Genomic DNA, 22,995 nt, shown 5'->3' with positions numbered 1-22,995 from the left:
ACAGGAGGAAGAGCAGGCAAGAAGCATCACCTTATTTAAACTGCTGATTTTTATTTAGGAACTCACACAACCTCTGTGAAACCAGGTTCAGGTTGGAGATTAAAAAAAGACCTTAAAGCTTAATGCTTAAAGCTCACAAAAATTCATTGTTACCTGTGCACGAGAGTGTGGATGATATGTGTCCACCCATCTGAGCATCCCTGTCCTCCCACACACCACCAGTGTCTGCCCCAGCAGAGAAAGGCATTGCTTTCCCACAGCAGCAGAGCATGCTTGTAAACGGGAAGAAAAGCTGCAGAGGGGATGGCTTCCTCACCTGTTTGCACCAGCTATGCATTTGCTCCCCCCCCAAACTCTCCATCAATATACCCTATAGACATAGGGGCCACCCCACAGATACATAGCTTAACTGCTTTGCACCTCCATGCATCGCACAAGATGAATTGAGGGGTCTTAGGGTGGAATTGCACAAATTTAGCTCAAAGTGACAGGAACCAGGTAAGCTGAGAGAAAGCCCAGCCTGTGGTGAGGATGCGGCCATCCCACTGCGTGGATAAAATGGGGTTCGACACAGCAAAGCGTGAATGAAAAAAACCCAAACCCTCAGCTCAAAGCAGATGGTTTTGCAGGTTTTTTGCAGAGTACTGTAAATTTGAGCAGCACATTGAATTGAGGATCTATTGCTATTAGTTTTAAAGCAACAAATGGTAGATAGCTGCTGTGTGTGCAGCTCACGTACCAAACAAGCAGCTGCTCTGCCTTGCCTTATTTCCTTAAAGGAATAAATAAGAATTAAAGGTAGGCAGTATTTTAAAAAGTAGGGAATGCTTTTGATTAAGGACTTCTTTGGCTCAGGCTTTGCACTGTGTAGTAACGCTTGAGGTAGAAGAACTCAAATCTGTGTTTTGAAAAGCTGAAAAAGGGGGGTGGGGGTGGGGGGAAGACAATTGAATTATTTTGCTTCAAACCATAATAGATTTTTAAAGATACATATTTCAAAAACCACAGCACTGTCCCTTTATTTTTTTTCTTAAGTTCAGAAATGGCTTTAATGTAATAATACTTGTCAGGATGATTTTTTCCATTAAGGCTTTGTGATGGCAGGTCATTAGTTCAGATATTTCTTTTATTGGTTTATTTTCAGATTATGGCAATTAGACATCAAAGAATAAAGAAATACTCTTTATTTTTAATGTGAATCTGAACATGTAAAATAGCTTTGAAAAAGTATAACAATAGCTGTTTTTCTAGAAAACTTGTTTTCTTTTCTCTGTGGTCTGCAAGGCTCCTGAAAAATGCAACCAAAAATTTGGGATACAGCTAAGACAGACTCACTAGGAAGTAGAAATGAACAATTTATTCCTGGTAACTCTGCCCTCCTTTCAGCTCTGGTGGACTTCTGTTGGTGGATACCAGCCCTTGCTTTCCTGCTCAGGGAGCCTCTGACGTGGCTTCTGCACCTTCCCAGCCTCCCCAGCAGGCACTTCCACAGTACACCCCTCACCCTTCCCAAAATCCTGCCTTGAGGAGTCCCACAAAGATGTTCTCGTCTGCAATGAGGAGAAAATACCCTGGATACACCCTGATTTCAGAGGCATTTGGCTCTTAAATGAACGTGCTTTGGTAGGTGCCTTGATGCCAGCAGCATTTGCACGGTCATTATGTGGCCCTGCTGTGGGTCAGGGAGCCCTCCAGCTGGGGGACACCAGCAATGCCGTACTATTTAGCTGATGCCGATAATAAATTAAATAACGGCAATTTTTCCAAAGTACGGAGCATGTGGCCAAGCCCCAGGCTGGGCTAGCTTTGTAGAAAGGCTTAATCAAGGAACTGTAAATGGGAAAACATGCATAGAAGTGCAGATTGCTGATGTGGAAACAGAAAAAGGGTGCAGATGACAAATGCCTTATTCTTTGGGCCAGACTCAAAGTATTGATGTCACATATTTGAGTTTCCATGACCAGAATAGGGAATCAAAAGAATCAGCATCTGGATTTGTGGCGAGACTTTTGTCCCTCACCGTTTCAGAAGGTAATTCCCAATAGATGCAGACATGGGTTTATAATTGGAAATAATTTTCCTCATCAAACAGCTTCAGCTACCCTCAGCTCTGCACTGACCGGAGGCACTGAGGAAGCCAACGCTGGCACCCATCACTGTTTTCTCCAGTACTGACCATGCTGACCATGTGTTTTGCAGGTAGTTTGGGTCCTGCAGAAAGCCCAAGCCCAGATTCTCGGTGTGACCCGTTTTCCCTGGCATCCGATTTGCACCAGTGCAGTGGGAAGCGAGAGTGCCAGATGTGCTGCTGTATGCAGATGGGGCTGCGGAGGGTGGGGATGATGCGCTGCCACCCAGCGAGGGGTCTGTGAGCAAAGGGAAATGCTGGAGAAGCAGATGAAAGACAAACTGAAAGCACAACAAAGTGGAAATAACGGAGTCAGTGAATCCCCCTACCATTTGCCTGGAGATCAAATCAGAGATAAAACACTGCCTGCTGCAGAAAAGAAATAGGCTCTTCTTTTTTTTGACCACACCCTCAGATGGGTACAAGCAGCTTAGCAACAGACCCTGACCCCCACCTTCCAACCTGGATGCCCTCCTCCCTCCCCCCCAGCTCCATCTCTTCCTCTGCTCAGCAAATCCTTCATCCCTGTACCGGGCTGGATCCTGGCTCCATCCTTTCTGGCTCAGCTGGTGCAGGGTGCGGGGGTGTGTGGAGGTGTGCTGGCAGTCCAGGTCCCAGTACTGATGGATGCGATGTGACATGAGGACAACCGTCCTGCAGATGTTCCCATTCACAGATTCCCACCAAGGCCAGGTTTTTCCAGCCTTCCCCTTGCAGCTCCCCAGACTGAGAGGCATCAGTCCTCCGTCCTCTGTTTTGGACCAGCAGTGGCGATCCCATGAGTTTATGGGAGTGCAGCCAATCCCTTCCCACCGGGATGCTGCTGGAAGCGAGGGGTCAGGCCTCAGGCCATCAGATGGGATCTAAGAATAGACTTCCCAAAGGAAAAACTGACATTTCCTCCAGCCACACGCTGCTCAATGCTACCCAGCCAGTGGCTGCAGTCTCAGTTACAGTTAATGACTTCCATTATTTCAGTGTTCAGCTGGAATGTAATGTTGTGCAAATAAAGTGGGGGCCATATAACCTCCATGGGGCTCTCCCCTACCCACCACTGGGTCTGACCCACCTAAGCAAACAGGAAGGGAAGGAGGCACCCCTGGAGAGATGCTGAGCAGAGACGACAGAGTTAACTTTACTTCTCCATTCAGTGAAACCAAATTGGATTTGCCAAGCTAGCAGCCCCTCTCCTGTCTTCTCTGGCTGGTATCAATCTAATTAAAACCCTTGTTCTCCCACGCAGCTTTTCTTCTTCTCAGTTCAACTTACTGGAAAAGCAGAAAAAAGCAGGCTCCGAAGCATCAGGGCTGGGGTCGGCTGGCAGAGCTCATCGCAAATTGCCAAAGCAGCATCAGGACAGTGGCACTGGCCTGAGGACCCCGCCACATGTCTGGGAGGGACTGTGGCAGCATAACTGCTTTCCCACACAGGGCTTCTCAAACACTTGAAACCTGCATCTAATACAGCCCCAGGACAGCCAGTGTAGGGGTGTCAAAGGCAGGTCAACTCCCAGGTGATCTCACCCCAGCTGGATGGCTCTGGTGGAGGGGGAGGGGGGATTTAAGACAATTGCTGCTTCCATCTTAGAAAGCAGCTATTTGCTGTTGTTACTGCACATGAGGGAATACTTTAAAATGCTCAAGATCTATCAGCCAGATTTTAGCCTCTAGCGGGGAGTGGGAAGCAGGTCCTACAGACGTGGTGTAAAGCCCAGTTCACGCTGGAGCCTGGCAGGCAGCTGCAGCCCTTCTCCAGCACGTTGCAGGTGGAGAGGTGCTCCTGCTATGTATACGGGTGAAATTCTTCAATGGGAAAACTTGAAAACCAGATTTAGGAGCAGAAAGGGCAGAGCAGCTCCCTCCAAGAGAGCTTCTCCACGGCATTTCCCCAAGGCTGGATCAGGCAGGTGCAGCTCTGACCAGAGATGCTGGTACTAGGACCCCTTCCAGGGCAGCATTTCTAACGGGGTAACCAGGGCTGCTGGGTCCCTCACCTGATGTAGTCACACGGGACATGAGCTCATGTGCATGGAGGGATGCAGAGGACCTCGCTGTCACCTCCAAGCACAGCAAATACAACGTGCAGCTGCTGTCTTGCCCAAGACCAGCAATGGCCTAGGGAGCAAACTGTCCTGTTGGACATAAGCTAAGCTGGACTCCATGAGCCCTTTCAGAGTGGCCAGACTATGAAGCATGGCGCATGGTGTTGCGGAGATGCCCTTGGCTCCAAGAGGAAGGCTGGTGGCATGCCTGGGAGCAAGCCACATCTCCCCTGCCAACCTCTGCTCCCACCACTGCCAGCACAGCTAGAGGTGCTTGGGCAGTGCCTGCTGTGGGACAGGGAGGAACACAGAGTATCGGTGATACTCAAAAATGCTATGGATGCCCTGGGACAACAACTAACAGCTCTTGTCTTCAGTGGTACCACTAGATGATCTCTCTGTGGCAGCCTCCCAGGAGCTCCAGGGATCTCTGCCATGGGCATCCCATCAAAGCAGCTGAACCCTTCTCACCCTGCTAGGGCAGCAGACAGCCTGGGACAGGCAGGGAGACAACAAAAGAAACAAGGAGGGTTCGTCCAGCCACACATCTGCTTTGGAGGGGCCACAGCTTGTGAAAAGGCAGCACCTCCCCTGCCCCCTGGAGCCAGACCCCCCACACCTCCCAACCAGCTTGGCTTGGCACCAGGCTAGCTACAGTGGTTGCTACGTCCCCGAAACGCTGGCACTTACCCAGGCTTCTATGTGCTCAAGATACTGAAAACAAAAGTCACCATTTCTCAAACGTAGAAGAGGTACAACGGGGGCACTCCGGATGCAATGTGAATTCTTTGCAGTGGGGCTGACAGTGCTGGGTTTGCCAGGCAGAAAGATAATAAAGCAATGAAAATTACTGCTCCTCCCCACACCCAAAACCACAGACGCACAAAAACTAACCCCAGATCTCCAAGAGCTCACACTAGCACTCCCCTAAAGTTGTTTCTCCACCACTCAGCCTACCCACAACACATTGATGGCTGAAATAAAGACTGGAAAGGCTTTCCATAACTACTATGGAAAAACACTGCTGGCTACTGAAATCTTTATACTCGAACTATTACAGCACTATAGCTTCTCCTTACCTTACACATACTTTGTATCCAGCATTTCAGACATAATGGTCTTTGGTTTACTGATACCAGGGTGATGGGCACACGCTATTGCCATGATTACTCATTACATGATGACTAGTGAGTAGGATATCAAGCACAAGTTAAGAGAAATTCTCAGCAATTGGAAGTCAGTCTTTTTTTTTATAAATACCACAAACCTTCGTGTTAATTTTTCTTAAATTCACAAAACCAACAACTCAGACAACCCTTCTTGCATACTTACACTAATCAGACAGTTGTCTTTTCCATATCCTATGGGAAAAAAAAAATTGCAGTTTATTTATGACTGGATTATTTTTCCTTTCCAATACAACTATCTCAAGTTTTTTCTTTGCCATTTGTCTTTTGTTCTCACTGATGCTCAATAAATCAAGAATGTACGTATGTGAAAATGGAGAACTTTCCCTTAACTTTAGACAAATGCAGAATTTCAAAACAGTGCAAATCCCAGGTATGAACATCAAGCCTTCAGGACCTCTTTTCCTCAGCCTTGTAGCCTACTTCTGAGACATAAACCTCTACAAAGTGCTTCTGAGATGTTTTGGTATAAAAGGCTACTGTTTTGACTTAATGGCCCTTTATACTGCAATAGAACTGGCAATAGCAGGTATGTGCGCAGGGATCAGACAGAAGGACATTTGACAGACAGGTAACTGAGCATTTCTACCCAGGCAAGGAGCCGCAGCAGGGTCAGGGAAATTGCTCTTGGGAGAGTTACCAAAACAATTTTGTTCTGTCCTACAGAACCAAAATAGAGAATTTAGATAGCAGGTGTTTCCTGCTCATATGAAGGCTGCTTTGCTGAAGGATCCCAAGGGAGGAGATAGCAGAGATTTTTCTTTCAGCAGTTTTACGAAGATGATGTGTATGTGTCCCTTTCAGCAGGAACAGACATTTCACTAGAAGCAGAAAAAGATTATATGGGGGTTTTCTTCACTGCACATTTTGTCTACCTGACACAATGCCATCATTCAAAGAGCAGAGACCATCAAGACCACAAAAAGTGCCGTAAAAACAAAGACTACTATTTCAGTTGTAAAATCATTTTTATTGTTACAAATATACATATGAATAAAATCCCTTCAACCTGTAATGTAAGTGGGTAGCTGTGAAATTTGCACCCCCTCCCTCAAAAGCTGAAATGTTTTTACATGTTGAACTATTTTTCTCGTAGAATTACACATTGAAAGGAAGCTAATATGCAGACAGAACTGAGGAAGGCCTCTAGAAAACACCAATATTAATAAAATTTCAGTTGCCCTCATTCCAATCAACTATATACATTAATATATGAATGTGGAAGCATACCATGATTATACGTCATCCAAACCCTTCTCTGTTGTGCTTTTTGACGGTACACAAATGTAAGCGTTGGAGTTTTATGTACAGTACGAGAACAGGAAGAAAGAAGTTCCCTATGGGAGAAGGTAAAAACCATACCCAAGCATTTAATATATATAATCTATACAAATTATTTTATTAGTGTGCTCTTTTAATATAATTACAATGTGCAATTGCATACCGCAAGAATATATTTATAGGTAAGTCACGTGCAGATTGACACATTTACATTCAGCAGTACAACACATTACCTGCTGTACAGTGTATTAGTGTAAGACAGTGTCCAGTTAATTTGCTTTGCTTTCTAAATGCCCTAATGCAGGGCGCTCTTTGTAGCTGCTTCAGAGAAATTCAAGTAGAATACATGAAAGAATCGCTGGCTTTAGCAAAGGCATGGAAAGGACTGACTGCATTGTACAGAACAGAAATTAAGGACCGAATCAATGCCAAGGGAGTGCACTGTAAATCACAATTGGAAGATCAGGTTTTCTGCATGGAAATGTACCTGTTGTGAAAGAGCAGCTGGCTAGAAGGGCTGCTGATTGCTGTACCCTGATTGTTATGAAAAGCTCTTGCGCTACGAAGCACTTGTACTGATTGCTAAACAAAAATAAAATCTTTATCTGCTTCTTCACCAGAGTCACTGGACTTGCTTCCCTGATGGCCATCTTTACTTAAGGACCTCTGCTTCATTTCCTGGAACTCATGAGGCTGCTGCCCAGGGCTTCTTTTCGCAGCTGTATAAAACAGAAATAAGTCTTGCTAATGATGGTAGAAGAAAGAGGAAGAAAAGTAATTTTAAAATAAGTCATTCATGCACACAGGACCTGCTCCCACCGAGTTCACTTGTGCTAGTGGGAGCAGCATAGGTCCTTTCTTCAACCCAGAAAAAGGTGAAAGAGGAGAGACTGAGTCTGAGCAAGCTTTATTCCACTGTTGGCTGGCAAGCAGGCAAACTTGAAATATGAAGCTCAGTACTTCACTGTGACATGGATAAACACTACAGTTAGAAATGGCCTGGAGACTTTCTTCTGATCACACCACTTCAAAACCAGAACAGCATTCTTTTTTCCAGCTGGGCTGGATCTCAGACAGTGCATTCCTGACTGCTCAGGTGGATATCCTCGCTGAGCACCCCTCAGAGCAGCAGCACATGTCCCAGGCAGGCCTGTCTCCCTGGTAGGACACATCTGTATTCTCCCTTTTGACTCAGCAGCCTTAATCAGGACAGATGTTCACCTTGGCACCCAAATTACCTGAGCTGCTGCTCCATGCCCAACAGCACTGCCAGGCCCCAATGCCCTCCCTCTTCCCTGATGGGGGACAGCCCCGGGGCTCTGAGCCCAACCTGCATCTCTTCCAGCCGAGACTACGGGCTCGGCACCTTGCTGTGCTTGGCAGTACAGAAAGCAGGAGGACGTACCCACTTCCCATGATCTAAATGCAAACTGCTCATTTTGTTTGACCAGCACTCTTAAACAATCTCGGTAAGGCCAAGGTTTTCCCCAAACCTACAAGTTTTCAAGTAAATTGGAAAGAAGGTTGTAAAAGCTTGTTAAGATTTCTGATCTAATCAGTGGTCTAACATTGCTATGGTAACAAAAGAGAGGAGTTATACACTTCAGTGGGGGTGATTGGTAGCTTTAGAAATCTCATACTTCCAAGTAAAATGAACCTTTAAACACAGTGGCCCTTAAATGTGACTTCATTGCAAGCCATCTCATTTCACCCCCACAAAATTAAATGTTACAGTTACGAGACCCTGTTTCAGATAAGGATGTCTGGCTTTGGTTTGCACTGATCCTTGCGCCTGTTCACATTTGTGCTTTTTAATACAAATTTTTTAACCTCTTTAACAAGGCACCAGCAGCTGCAGTGGCCATGAAACAACACCTCTCCTTCCCTGCACTCACCTACAGCCCACACCGCTGCACGGGACAGCCTGCCCCGACACCATCGCTCACCTACAGCCCACACCGCTGCACGGGACAGCCTGCCCCAACACCAACGTGTGGCTCCAGCTGCAGCAGGAGCAGACACACAGCAGGCTGCTGCTGACGCATATTCGTGGCCATTTCAAATTGTGCCAGGCTGGTTAGGGTCTTCCAGGCATGTGAAAAATGCAGAGAGGAATCCCGAGGGAGCCAGTGCTGCCAAGCTGCTGGGGCAGCCTCAGCAGGGATGCTCCCTGTACCCCTGGGGGGCCAGCATGACCCCCTGCAGTGCTGGTGCATGCCAACAGGCCATAAAACTGGGGTCAGAAAGCTCTAGCCCGTTTTTGTTTGGTGCAGACATTGTCCAGTCCTGGATCTCTGCCGTGATGAAAGCGGAACAGACACATCCAGCACATGTCTTGTAGAGACCCACCTCCGCACACCTGGCACATTTGCTACCCAAATAGTTCTCCTGAGCCCCAAATACCTGTTTCCTTATTTGTGCTAGCCAAAATATGGGAGAAAATGAAAGGCAGCAGCTACATGCTGCTTGTGTTCTTATCCCGGCTTTCTGAGTCGGGAAAGAAGTGGAAAGGATTTTGAGAAAGGTTTTTAAAGCTATTTAATAGAACTGGAGAGGATTAAGACACCTAAATTATGTAAAAAAAAAGTAGGCATTTCCACCTTCCCAAACATCACCGGATTCTCAAAGAAACTGGTGTCTGGAAATTTTTGAATCATTCTCGATTCTTGCAATTCCCAGTAATTACATGGCCTTTGTTTGGCCTTCATTCACTCTTCAACCAAAACCTGGAACACAATCTGCAGCAGCCATTTTAGTTTATGGCCTGATAAATCAAGACAGGTGGTTTCCCCCCAGAATGCCTCAGAAATGTATCAGGCATTCAAGTCCACATACTACAAGCAGGCGTCTGCCACAAGAGCTTACCCTTGCCCCGAAGAAACCACACACAGGTGACCCTGCATTGATCTGCAGCAGCATCTCAGCTTCTGAAACTCACTTTATCAGAGAGGTAGCTTAAAACAAACTAAAATATAATAATTTGATTATGATGGGGAGGAGAGATTCCAAGTTTGGGTGGGCTAGGTTTGATTCTACAGTATGAAAAGGGAATCAGTTTATACATTTTGGGCTAAGGATGTTACAAAAAGGATACACGATATCTTATAAATAGAAAAACCGTGGGTAAACGTAATTGCGTAAGATGTTCAAATACCTCATTAAAATACTTCAGAAAAAAAAGTCATATGTTGAATCATTGTTTAACCAAAGGACTTAAGAGGCAAAGAGAAGCGCGTAAACATGTACCATTTGAGAACGGGAGCTTTTATATTTTAACAACACATTGATCAACCAACCATTTTTATAGCCTACTGAATGAGATCACTGCAAGTCAAAGCTGCTCCCCAGGAAGTGCAGCTTAACCATGCATCAGAGTGCTGGGTTTGGGTTCTTTTGCTGTTTGTTTATGCAGCTGAAAATCCAAGTACTGTTTAAAAAGAATCTGATTTACCCAGTTCTCAAATGGTTTTGCGATTGATGTACTGAAACTGGCACTAACAATATTCAGGCCGAAACATATTTTAACATACTTCAGCGCACACACCTTAAAAAGGAAAGGTATGTAAACACACAAAGCAGCGGATAGCCTGCCTCTGGTGTACATACACAGCAGTGTGCCAGCGTCACTGCAACGGACAACCGTGGTTTGTAATGAGCCCTCTTCTGCAGAGGGGCTGCAGGTGCTATATGGTACTGAGCACTGGGGTTACCGGTGTTGCCACGAAAAAAATGCACACATATTCCTTATCTGGAAATTTTTCACACCATGTAGTTCCCATGGGGACAGAAAGATGATTAGCATCCCGTGAGGTTTTACCCACACCCTTTCGTGGCTTCTTTGCTATTACTGTTTCTTAACGACTGTTAGTGCCAGTTATCAAGGACCGTCGCAATGAAAAACTAAAACTTCTAACCAGAAGTTGGCTGTGCCTTCCTCTGCCCAAGCACATTTGCTTCTTCTTCTGCACTGGTAGAATACTGCCCCGAAGTGGTTTTCACGCTGCCAGATGGCTTGGCACAGTCATGAGCTGTATCTCTTTTTTGACAATCTCCTGTTTGCTCTAGCAGGAAAAAGGATTCATTTATACCCCCAAGCTGTTCTGTAGGAGCACGTTCAGAAAGCAATACAAATATTTGCACTTATCCATCCCATTTAATCAATTGTTCAAAGAATAGTAATCAATATGCCAGATGCTTGCTTAAATTTAGTCCCGGTATTTGCATACATTGGTAGCCACAGCCCGATCTTACAGGTACACTGTGTAGAGAGAGGCATATTTTGAGATTGTCCCACAAAGTACAGTTAAACTCATTAACGTAAAGCAATTTTATAATCAAACATCTAATTTGCAGTTCTCTTTTGCAGGAGATATAATTTGGTTTACTAACTTAGGCAGATTTGTAGTGATTTACCAGTTGCAGAAATAAATTGAGCATGCTAGCCTGAAAGGCGGCAGAGAGCAAGGACAGAGGAATGACTGAGGAAGCAGAGCAGTGATAAAGAAAAAGGAAAACCTGAAGAAGAACAAACAAAAGAAATAGAATTTACTCTTTCCCAAACAATTTTATGCAAAACGTAACAGCTCCATAGGACCTGGAAACCCTATTTTAGCCTTTCTGAACTATTATTGATAAAATTCATACAGTGCGAGGTAGCAGCAACTAGAAAACCAAGTGTTTGGCCAAGTTGCCTGTCGGGGTGTGTCTAAGGGATCAAGGAGTGTGGAAAGCACAGTGTCTGTCCCCTTTGGGGTAAGGATTTGCAAACAGCAAACAAATTTTAAAAATAAAGTGATTGTTCCTCTTCTGATGTGACAACCACAAACCACAAACCCTTGTCAATTCTCTGCTGCGTGAGAGATTGTTGTAACACAGAAGGATTGTAGTTACGATCCCGTATTCCCTGCTTCTCCAGTATGTCTCCTCTTATGACAGGAAGATGGAGAAGGCATATAGCACAGAAACGGTGACGTTAACCTCACATTAAAATGCACCTACAACAAGTCCCATTATGTTGTTTCCCTAGTTATGTAGTAACAAGTCCCCTCTTGCAGTCTGGTGAAAAGCTGGTGAGAAAAAAAGGACTCTAGCGCATGCAGTTATTAGACAGCAGCTGAGAGTCTGTTGTGGCAAGAGCCTTTGACTGCAACCATTCTCAGCATGATGGCACCAGCGTAACGAGTCTGATCGCCAAGCTGTAGCCCACTTCACCTGTCTCAACACAGGCTCCGACGGGACTAAAGGCAGGAGAATAAACAGGCTCCGTTCTGCCTTGCAGCCCTTGTAATGCCACAGCCACCGCGAGGCACTTCAAGACACCTTGCCATCTTTTCCGCACCCTGGGCCACAGACTGCAGCAGCTTTTGGCAGCACGGACCATTGAACCTTCAGCCCTTTCCAACACTGGAGAGGTCCTTGGGTGTGTTGTGTCCTGCTAGCTCTACACAGTTCAGTGAGATTGTGGTGATTTTGCTGGGCTACCTTTACCACACAAGAGCAGCCCACTTACTGCAATGTTAAACCCTACAGGCTGGTCTGAAGGGACCAGGGGTGGAGATTGTAATGGATACACCTTTGAATTGTTGTAACCACAACCTGAGTTGTGTATTATAGGAATTACTACAGCAGGAACCACCTGAACCAACAGAGGACAAGCCTTAAAAAGAGAAGTGCAAGTGCAGCAGTGACCCAACCTGAGCTGGCTTTGGTGCCCAATAACCCCGTGCAACGCACAGCCCTCTCCTCTCCTGAGTGACCACCAGAACAGATGGAGCCCAAAGTCACGAACTTTGTCATTTCATGGACAATGAACTGAATGGACATTTTGTGGACGTTTTCTAGACCTTTTTAAAGGGGTGGTCCATAGACTAGGGGAATGATATCTGTGTATTATATTAAAGGATGGGAAGGGTGGTGGAATGAAGTTGTACTGGAAAGAGTGGCATGATATAAATGGTATGGAATAAGGGGTGGGTACTGTCCTGGTTTCAGCTCGGATAGAGTTAATTTTCTTCTCAGTAGCTGGTGCCTCACTGTGTTTTGATAGCACACTGATGTTTTTTAGTTGTTGCTGGGTGATGTTTACACCAAGTCAAGGACTTTTCAGTTTCTCAGGCCCTGCCAGTGAGAGGGCTGGAGGGGCACGGGAAGCTGGGAGGGGGCACAGCCAGGACAGGTGACCTGAACCAGCCAAAGGGATATTCCATACCATATGACGTCATGCTGAGTATATAAACTGGGGGAGGAAGAAGGAAGGGGGGGGACATTCGGAGTGATGGTGCTTGTCTTCCCAAGTAACCATTATGCACGACACAGCCCTGCTTTCCTGGAGATGGCTGAACACCTGCCTGCCAAAGGGAAGTGAAGTGGTGGATGAATTCCTTGTTTTGCTTTGCTTGCATGCATGGGTTTTGCTTTGCCTATTAAACTGCCTTTATCTCAACCCACAAGTCTCCTCATTTTTACTTTTCCAATTCTCATCCCCATCCTGACACGAGGGCAGTGAGTGAGCGGCTGCATGGGGCTTAGTTGCCGGCCAGGGTTAAACCATGACAGTCATCACACAGGTGGCTGAAGCAAGAGTCAAAACCTGTAGACAAATACCCCACATGTGCTACCAAATGGTAGCCACCACAGCAACAATTTTCTGAACAGAGCAATACCCAGATTGTGAGGCAAGTTGTTTCTTAAAATGAAATGGTAGTTTTCGGAGAGAAAGGGAGAAGCTTCTCAAAATATATCTCTGGAACATCCTGCTTTGGGGATGGCTTTGCCCCTCCTCTCATCTAAAGGGTAATGGTGGGCTGGGCAGCACAGCTCCTCAGTCTTCATAACCCAGTGTCACGTATCTGCCTTGACTGGTCTGCCTCCATCCTACACCATGAGAAACTGCTGGCAGAGTGCAAAAGAGTAGCCCTTTGCCTCACAGCTTAAGGCATGGCAATGACCTCAGACATCTTTCTTGAGGACAGTCCCAGGAAGGAAGAGGTCTCACCCCCAGATTTCAAACACTGTCATTTGTGCCAGCTAATGCCATGCTGAACAACATTTCTGCAGCTACTTTTCCACGTAACCTACGCTATCAGAGAAAGCCTGAGCTCTTCAAAGAGCCAGCTGTGGGCAAGGAAACACATCAGCATAAGGAGAAATGCAGCACACATGTGGAAATCAGCAAAGCCAAGGCAGCAGCCTACTGTTGTAGGTAAAAGGTACTCAGCCCTGCCCTAGCACACAGAGACTCACTGCCCAAGGAGGAGGTGAATTCAGTCACATGCACTGACCCCACAGAACAGAGGAGCACAAACAGAGCAACAGGCTGGCTGCAAGGAACAAAGTCGTGGCTGCCCCCCTGGAAAGGTGCAGAACCACAGAGCTGCACTTCACATTACTGTGTGACCAATAGCAGTCAGCATCTTCAGACCAAACTAAACCATAATATACACAGCACAAGCATCCCTTAATTTTTCAGCTATATTATTAATACCAAGGGATTAATCTTTCACTTGGTTTGACCAAAGGAAGAAAATATAGAGCACCAATCCATGGGTAGAGGAGATGAGGAACAGGTGAACAGATACACTTTCCTTGCTCTTTTTTCCTCCAAATGAATAACCTTCTTCCCTTTCAAATGAAAACAAATCAGGAGACAACGACACATTGAATTCTAGAAGACAAGCACGCTAGGACAACAGTTATACCAACATTCCTACCTTCTTGAGGAAATGGTCTGACTGAGGGGCTGCTCTGACCATCCTTTTCTTTATCAGAAGGAACTTTCTTCAGCACAGGTGGAAGCAGGGCAACTTTTGGGGAACTGGGGCCGGAGGGAGACTCCGGAGCATCCTCTGTAGAGTACCATGAACGAAAGGGTGAGAAGTTACATTTGCTTTGTAGCTCATAGAAATGGTGCTGTTATGATGGGCCAAACCTCAACACAATACACAAACAAGAAACAACTAGAATCTGTGTCAGAAAAAGGAGGATTCAGGAATTTACATTATGTCAAGAGAAGGCATGATGGCCCTCAGTCCAGGTGAATAGCCGAAGCAAAGATCTCAATTTCAGCATTTTTAATGTGTACTGTTATTGTAGCACAAAAGGGACCAACTGAATTTCCTGCAAGACGTAAGTATGCAATTTGTAAAGAACCACTGAAAATTATTTTGGATGGATTTTTGGAAATACTTGTTCTATTTATATTTTTGTTTTCCCAAAACATAACGAACTGATCAATTTAGATAGATGTCCTGTTTACAGTTATAAGGCATAGAAGTGAACCAGGGAAACAAATTCCATCAATAGTGTACAGAACTCCGTACTTCCAGGAATAAATTGCCAGTACATAACATGATAGCATCTGCAAAGATTTTTTAAATAATAATTAAAAAAAATCTAGTCCTCTAGACTGTAAAGAAATCTGGAACTTAAATGCAAATCCATACTTCAAACCATCTGGATATCTTGTTTCTAAAAGGCTGGATGTGTTATGTATGACGAGTTGACTACCACCTTTACAGTCCTTACAGGACGACCTTTTCAGTCTTACACCAGACAGCCTTTCTATGGACAGTAGGGGAAGTACAGCTACAATGGATTACTTAAACTGCGTGTATGCTTGCTTCCCAAGGAGTAAACAGTTGCATATGTATGCAACAGAGGAACTAGGAATAGACATTAGCACTGATAGAAGCAAAAAGGAATTCAGAGTATCACCTGTATTGTCTATTTGTACAATAAGTTAATTCAGTAGCATATTGGAAATGAATAGGAATTTAGCTCGCTGTTAAGGAGTCACCACAAAGGAGTCAATCTTTTTACTTTCAGCACAGGAAAGTGATGACCTTCCAAATGCAACTCGATCTGAACAGATACACCAATTCCTGGACCTTCTCCATGCTTTGGATGTGCCTGTGAAGCCAGATGCTTTGGGAAGTTTGGTATCAACATACGGATGAGCACAGTGCCTGACCAACACAGCTATATTTTTCTGAACTAAAACTGTTACGTGGTTTACTGAGGAACCACTTTCAGTCTTCGATAATTTGTGGACATCCAAGCTACGCTCATTTGCTGACAGATTACTTAGCAAAAATTTGCTACCATTAGTTTGGCCCCACTGCTGGGAACAACGATGGGAGCAAAAGCATAAATAGGATTATTGCTTGGCTTCTCCATCACGTCGTCTGGCCGTACTTAGCCAGCAGGTCACTACAAGTACTAAGATAGAAGTTAGACTGCAACAGAGATGGTGCTGCTTTTACTGCCACCCGAGGAGCTGGCCTATTATGAGTAAATATTAATCACTCTCCGCGTTAAGCCCACAGTATGCTCTCTCCGCAGGAACTAAGAGCTTGCCGAAACAGCCCAGGTCTTTCTGATACCTAAGATTTTAGATAACACACTGCCTATTTTACAGATTAAGCCTCACCAAATAAGCTATACTTTCCTATTGTATTCATCTTTGTGAGCATCTTACCCAACACCTCTCACTGTTATGAACAGTTCTAAAACTGACAATAAAATAAATTTAAAGCCATCTAAAACCTGAGGGTGATTCTGTGTTTGAACAACATCCTACCCACTGGAGTGCAGAGACCACGTGATGCTCAGGTTGCACATCAAAGGCAGGGAGGAGGCTGTAATCTCCCTCTGCCCTCTCATCCTCACCAGAAACATCTTTTTACGGTCAACAGCAAGCACGGGAAAAGCCTAGATGTCTGCAAGCTCTTATAGATGGCCTGCTCGCATTTTTCAGTCCTAAGCAATTAATAAGCTGTATTTCCCATAACTACCGGGGAGGCAGTAACCAGCATTTAATTCCCCTCAGCTGCAGTGGCTGTACTTTGAGAAGAGGGGGTTGTGACACTGCCTATTAAATAGCAGACAGATGAATGTATGCGAGATAGGCTGAAATATTTCCTCACTCTTGGAAACCTTGAGATAACATCTGGGCAGGAGGTTAGGACAAAACAGAAGTTAATAGTCATTCAACTGGCAGTCTTGCAGTTTATAAAAGCACATTTACCATTATTTCCAGTGAAAAGCAATAAGGAAAGAAACAAAGGCAAAACAAGGGAAAAGAAGAGTAAGAGACAGTCGGTTTGTGCAAGCTATTAAGAACAACAGGCATTTGCTTGAGGGGCTTAGAGCAGCCTGCCAGAAAACTCCAAGGACTTAAGTATTTAGAGCCAGGTGTTTAGAGAACATATTTTCATCAGTGCTACTACAACAGGGTTTTGATGCTGAAGTAGCTATCTATGCTCTCGTCTTTCGTGAAAGCAGGCTAACCCAAAACAGCTCTGCTGCTATTGTTTCTCCTCAGGTAGATCACAGACTAAACCATTTTAGTAAGTTTATTTGAATTAGGCTGAAGGGAGGTGGAAAAGAAGGATGCAAGTCAAGAGCAAGTGACTGAAGAACGTGTCCCTCTATATTTAAGTTCTGTCCAGGATGTGGCCATGGGTGTCTCCTCCATAGCCCACACAAACAACACTCAGAAGTACCCAGCTGGGGATAACAAATGCCCAGAAGAGCTCCTCACCAGTACGAGAGGCAGAGCGTGGTTTCTGTGGCACTGTGGGTCGTCCCGCTAGGTTGGGCTTTGTTGACTGCAGTGGGGGTTTTGGGCTGGTCGGTGTATTGGAAGAACTTCTTGCCTTTACACCAGCTTCTGCCTTTGGTTCAGCTTTTGAATTTTTTTCTGATGATGCTGAGATGGAGTCACCTTTATTCGAGGCAAACCGACTCTCTGGAAGGGTCTGCTGCAGCTTAGGCACTAAAATAAATAGACACATAAAATAAAGTCTCCTGCAACACAGAAGGCTCCGTGCACAGGTATGCTTGCGTGGGAAGTACCATATAGCTCACATATCACTGCTGCACTGCTGTGTGAGTGTGTAAGAGGACCCCTAATATTTCAGTCAAAAAACTCACTGCAAGAAAAGCATCTAAAACGGCTAGTTCTTACACATGCTAAGCTTAATAATGCCTCAGAGGTGATGGCATCTCCCCCTTTTTGATATATTTGGGGTAACGGCTGGCTGGACCTTACTCTTCCTTCAGATTTCTGGGAACAGATGGCACAGCCTACCTGCTGAGAAAGCAGCAATGGATTAGTGGGTAATGCAGCCTTTGGCTGTTTTATGCCTCTACAGACAAAACGCTGGGTGTCCAAGATCAACAGAGAAATCCTGGCCCAGAAAATAAATCCCAAATGTGTGATCAGCAGGCTACATCTTTTTATTTGTTGCTTTTAGCAAGCTCTGGAGGAGATTCTGAAACTTAGCCAAGATCAAAGTATTCCTTATATAATACTTTGACTTATCTAGTTACACTGTATATGGATTACAGTTTCCACACATTAGCAAGTTTATCAACATATTGTTTATCCTAAAATAAGACCGAAGTATTTACAGATAAAGCTACACTGACTACCAAGCAACAAATCAGTCCTATCTAGCTGTGCAAGTTGGTAGAAAGCCTGCTGGACGGTAGGTTGCAAACAAGCAAAATGTTTGCCCTACTTTCCTACTCTGCAGCTTTCAGAAGGCTGAAGGCTTGTGAAGGCTGTGCAGCAGGTATAACAATAATCTTGGAACTTGTATGTTAACTTGGGACTTTCACAAGTACAGACTAACTGAAATGCAGACTGGTAACCTGGTCTTGGCAAAGCCAAATATGTGCTCACAGATGCTGACTTGACCTACCTACCTGCTACTCCCATTCAGAAATCCTACTCATTACAAAAGTGCTGAGCACAAACGTTTTGATGGCAGTGGGAGGGAGGGGAGTGTTGATATAGTTTGTTGCAAGCCAGTCTCCAATACTTCTTTCCAGCTTATGTAGCTCTTTTTCAGCCGAGCTGGAGCTAAACCCTGGCAAACTAGAGAGTTGTGTGGCACATACATATTTGTGTGAGAGCGTGACAGGGAGAGTTTGTGTCTGCATGCATGCAATAGACTTTCATGCTGCAAGCAAAACAGCAGGACACCTTCTACACTTGTGCGTGTGTGCATACAAAAAAGCAGGCAACACCCAGGCATGAACAAAAAAACCTCTTACTCTCTTTCTGCATCATTACCTATAGTTTTCCTATAGCAACATCCAGCAATTTTCCATGAACTCTCTTTCTTGCCTTCCTAACCTCAGGCCTGCTAATATTATTAGAACTCAGTACGTTAAAATAAATTAACCCAAAACAAAGATAAACCGTAGTTGCAACAGTGAAGAGCAGCCTTGGGGAGCTCTCAGGCAAGAGTGGTAAAGACAGAACTAACAGCTGGAGGCCAAAAGGAAGGGGCATGCACAGTGCAGTGAGGTGGGGATGAAACGTGTCTATATAGAGACAAGGACCAGAGAAAAACCGGGGCCAGACACCCCCAGCTATTTTAATGGCCCAATAAATGACTATTCTTGCTCCTCTGACTTCAGTTTGATTATATCGGAAGTGACATGTAGTACACAAGGTCCTCCTCAAAAGAGAAACAGGCTTTAGAAGCGCTGATTTACGGAGTTCAGCATGCTCTGAATATACCGTCTTAAAACTAGCTTTAGAAAGGTAGAAAACCTCAAAATCTGTTTCTTAAGCGCTCAACCAAGATGGCCACATTTGGATTTTCATTTCAGCCTGTTTTTTCAGCCTTGCTTCTGGATGCTTTGGCAATCCTATGTGCCGTGCTTGCAGGATACCTACCACCACCGTTGAAAAATCAGACCCGGATTTCCTACTTCAGCCCACTCTTTTCAGTCCAGCAAATGTGGTACACACAAACCGCCAGAGCTGACCCCCTTTTGAGCACTTCACTGGCCACGTCTAAAAGTGTGCAGAGACCAGAATTTCACCTTCTCCTGAGATGGCGGCATAGTAGGCACTGCTAAGTAAGGGCCCAGGACTACAGCTTGACAAGGGCACAGCAGGACTAGGTGCAGAGGGGACTGGTGCTGTAGGTGCTGCAGGTGCTGCAAGGCTGGACTCCACTTTGTGCATGATGGAGAGTTGTTTTGTGCATGTGTGCAGTGACCAGAGGCCGCCACTGCTTTGCAGACAGGCCTGGCTTCAGTCAAGCCGGGTAAACCCTGCGAAGAGCCAGCTGCCACTGCCTACCAGATTTCTCCTTTAACAGCTGCAAGCCGGGACTACTCAAGCTGGTTCATGCACACACCTTGCAAACTGGTCACATTTAGGTCATCAGATACATTCAGGAGTGTCGCTTCTTTGTGTGCAGACATTTTTGCTAGCTCCTGGGTTCAGCTTCAGTTTTGCTGATCCCATTACAAATCAGCATCCTTTTGAAGGTGCCCCCAGGCACACGCACCAAGTACTTTCCTTTCTGTGCAAAGTGGAACACAAGAGGAAAACCTGAGCTGTCAACTCAGCCCTAAAGCTGTCTTCATGAGAAGTGCTGTCCAAGACAGTACAAAAAAGTGAGTTTGTTTCTAATCCTTTTCACATAGCATAAGCTTATATTTTGCTCAGGTAATTGTAGGCATACAATCTGGAGAAAGAAGTGAGATTTTTGAGTTTAGGCATTTTGCATTTTCTGGAAAGAGTTTAAACCAGGAAACTCAAACTGTACCTGTACCACTTCCATCCAGTCGTTCTGAGCTTGTTGTTGTGTCAAAAGACTCTCTGGGAGTTGTGTCATTCCCAAGTTTCTGAAAGAGTGAGAAAAGCTCTCATATTAATAATATAACTGTAATTAATACAACTCCGTGGTTCTGTTAGGAAAAAAAAAAGCTCTAATCTGGAAGCTATAAGGCAGGGAAAGCAGTGATAGCAATAGAACGGTGGATTCTCTCTCCTTGTTTCTATTTCAGGTCTTGGAGATCTAAGCAGGAAGAAAACAATGTCAATTTGTAACTAATACTTCCCCATGTCTAGCAAAGCTGCAATGATACCCTGCTGCCTAAGCGACAGGTCTCCTAAGGTGCAGGAGTTGAAACTGAAGGTGCTAGCTGGAAACAGCCTTTTCTCCAAAGACAGCTCCATGTTTAAAAATTCCTTGTTTAGGTTTAAAATAAAGTCTTTTTCTGAAGATCTAGATTTTGAATATGACTGCTGAATAGATCTCATGCTCTTCCACATACAAGAATAACTTCTTATTTTAAATAAACCTGCAACTACAGAAGTACCAGCCCTCACATTATTTACAAGACTGCTCTAAAAACAAACAGACCTTACTTACTGAAAGATATTTAAAGCTACACGTCACAAGCACTGCTGGATGCTCAGCACCTCTAAAGCGGGCTTCTTGTTTATATGCTGATATTCTGGGTAAGCCTTCTATTCTCAAAAATAGATTTCCTAACATCCTGGCCTCAAAAGAAAAGGTGCAAAACCTTTTTTTATCGCAGCTGTAGCCTCTGTGAGCCTGAAACCTGTGTAGTCACCAGAAGCTTAGACGTGCAATCAATGTGCTTGTAAAAGAACCAGCCTCCTTCTACTGTCTTACCTGTTACCAAAGCTTAAGCAGAATGATAAACCTGGGGACAGAGGAAGCGCATAGAACTAAGTGCAGGATATATTATGACAGAAAGCCTTCTAAAGATAAAGCTAAGCAAAAAAGTGAGATTTTTTTGAAACTAAAAAAGTGGGGATGGACTTTCGCAGGCAGCTTTAATCTTGATTTGCTATTTCAAGGCAGTTAGTGTGGCAAACGACTTAAAACAAATGATTTGTGCTGATGACCATTGCATTTGGTTATATACCCATGCATAAATCACGTGGCCACGTTCAGGACACTGCTACTACTGCTCCAACACCAAACTGGCATGACTTGCTCTGGGATCTGACTGTCCCGTAGCATTCAGAAACCTTCACCATGTGCCATGCAGTGTACGTCAAACATGGTCACTGTCCTTTGGAGCTTACAATCTGAAAGACTGCTAGGCGTACCACATAGATAAAAATTGGGCAACAAGAATGTAGGAAGGAAGAGAATGGTTTCAAGTAGCAGTAGCACATACTACTTATAGAAAAATTGGCAGATTTAGAGTGAAAATTCTATTTTAAATATAAACATAACAAACAATCTCTAAATATCCACACTGACCACGTATTTTTCCCCTGTGGTGGTAATTCAGCACAAGCATTTCAAAAGCAGATTTTGAGAGGCAACGCAGAAAAGAGTGTGGTTGGCCGTAGAGATTTACCGATACCTCCATTTTGCTCATGTAATCTCCCAGATTCTAAAACAAAGCCTCTCTTCGATACAACAAAGAAAAGGACGGAGATGCCGTGCCTGCCATTCCTGTGTAAGACCTGGCAAGGTAACGCTACCTTCTGACCTCTCCGCTAAGTACAGGTGCATGCTTTAAATGGCACACTGCATTAAGGAGAACGCTATTGAGAATCGTCATTAAGCTTCCCGTACTGTAAAACTACCCTGATAGAGACTATACACTCCAAGGGATTCTATTTCTACAGGTTTTAAGTATAAAATCATCTGTATGTTAAAAATGATGTGTAAGCCAAACAATGAAGTCTTCTGGCCAGAAGCATTCTAGAAATGCTATGCCTTGTAGGGCCAGGATGGGAAGCTACGGTGCCCGTATGGACAAAACAAAGTGCCCTCCAAAGCTAGGAGGAACATTATGCTTTGCACCACTGGGTGAAAACCCAGTTTTTATTCCCATCTGCTCACTGTCATTGATAGTTTGTCTGAATTCTCACCTTTCTACCTCCTAAAGTCGCATGTTTCTTTGCAAGGCTGTCTTGGCTATGTATTTTTGAAAGTAAAACCACTCCCCACTTACTGGATTTTTCTTCCATACCATGGAAAAACAACTTTTGAGAACTGAATTTGCACCAATTTCTTCACGGAATGTGAATTCTCGTGAATTTTCACTGAAACACTCATTTTCCTATGTAAATATTGAAGATACATGCACAACAGTTAGCTACAGTAAATACTTTACAGCTGTATGACAATATGAAAACTAATTTCGCCATAACTCCTCCTTCCCTTGCTAGTTATGGGACTCCTGGGGAAATATGACCTCATGTACACAGACAAGGACAAAAGCCAATGCTGGCATCTATTGATATAGTACTTACAAATGTAATTAGGATATTAGCACGTTTGGCTACCTACTGTACACATATTAGAAACTGCTTATGGTCCCGAGACAACACAAAACACTTGCTGCAAAAATTTACGCTGAGAAGCTGACAATCATGTCAGATAAATGCAGGTGGATTTATCATGTAGACCAGGCTCTACTTTTAATAGGAATTCACGCAAAGTTGGGAAATACTGCAGGAGCTGGGTGCTTTCGAGAGTAAATAAAGAGATCAGAGATGATCTTGGTCCGCTCACAGGTCTTGCTCGAGGTATTTAAAAATTGAGTCTGTAAACACT

The 22,995-nt window shown here is 44.5% G+C and overlaps 1 protein-coding gene across 4 annotated transcripts in view; it reads right to left on the bottom strand.

The window, feature by feature from the left end:
- CARMIL1 (capping protein regulator and myosin 1 linker 1) overlaps positions 1-22,995 on the bottom strand; it is a 238,815-nt gene that overhangs the window by 31,831 nt on the left and 183,989 nt on the right. For 2 of the 4 annotated variants that reach the window (XM_056331336.1, XM_056331337.1), the window contains 4 exons: positions 20,212-20,290; positions 17,178-17,411; positions 14,347-14,481; positions 6,306-7,356 (listed from right to left, as the gene is read on the bottom strand). In XM_056331336.1, coding sequence (XP_056187311.1) covers positions 7,220-7,356; positions 14,347-14,481; positions 17,178-17,411; positions 20,212-20,290 — 585 coding nt within the window. In that variant the 3' untranslated portion in view covers positions 6,306-7,219. Of the gene's footprint in view, positions 1-6,305; positions 7,357-10,551; positions 10,699-14,346; positions 14,482-17,177; positions 17,412-20,211; positions 20,291-22,995 lie in introns of those variants that run through there. The other 2 variants (XM_056331334.1, XM_056331333.1) reach the window with 2 other exon arrangements.

This window comes from Falco biarmicus, chromosome 3 (genome assembly GCF_023638135.1).
Source record: "Falco biarmicus isolate bFalBia1 chromosome 3, bFalBia1.pri, whole genome shotgun sequence".
Classification (NCBI taxonomy): Eukaryota; Metazoa; Chordata; class Aves; order Falconiformes; family Falconidae; genus Falco; species Falco biarmicus.
This window is presented reverse-complemented; position numbering and strand designations above follow the sequence as displayed.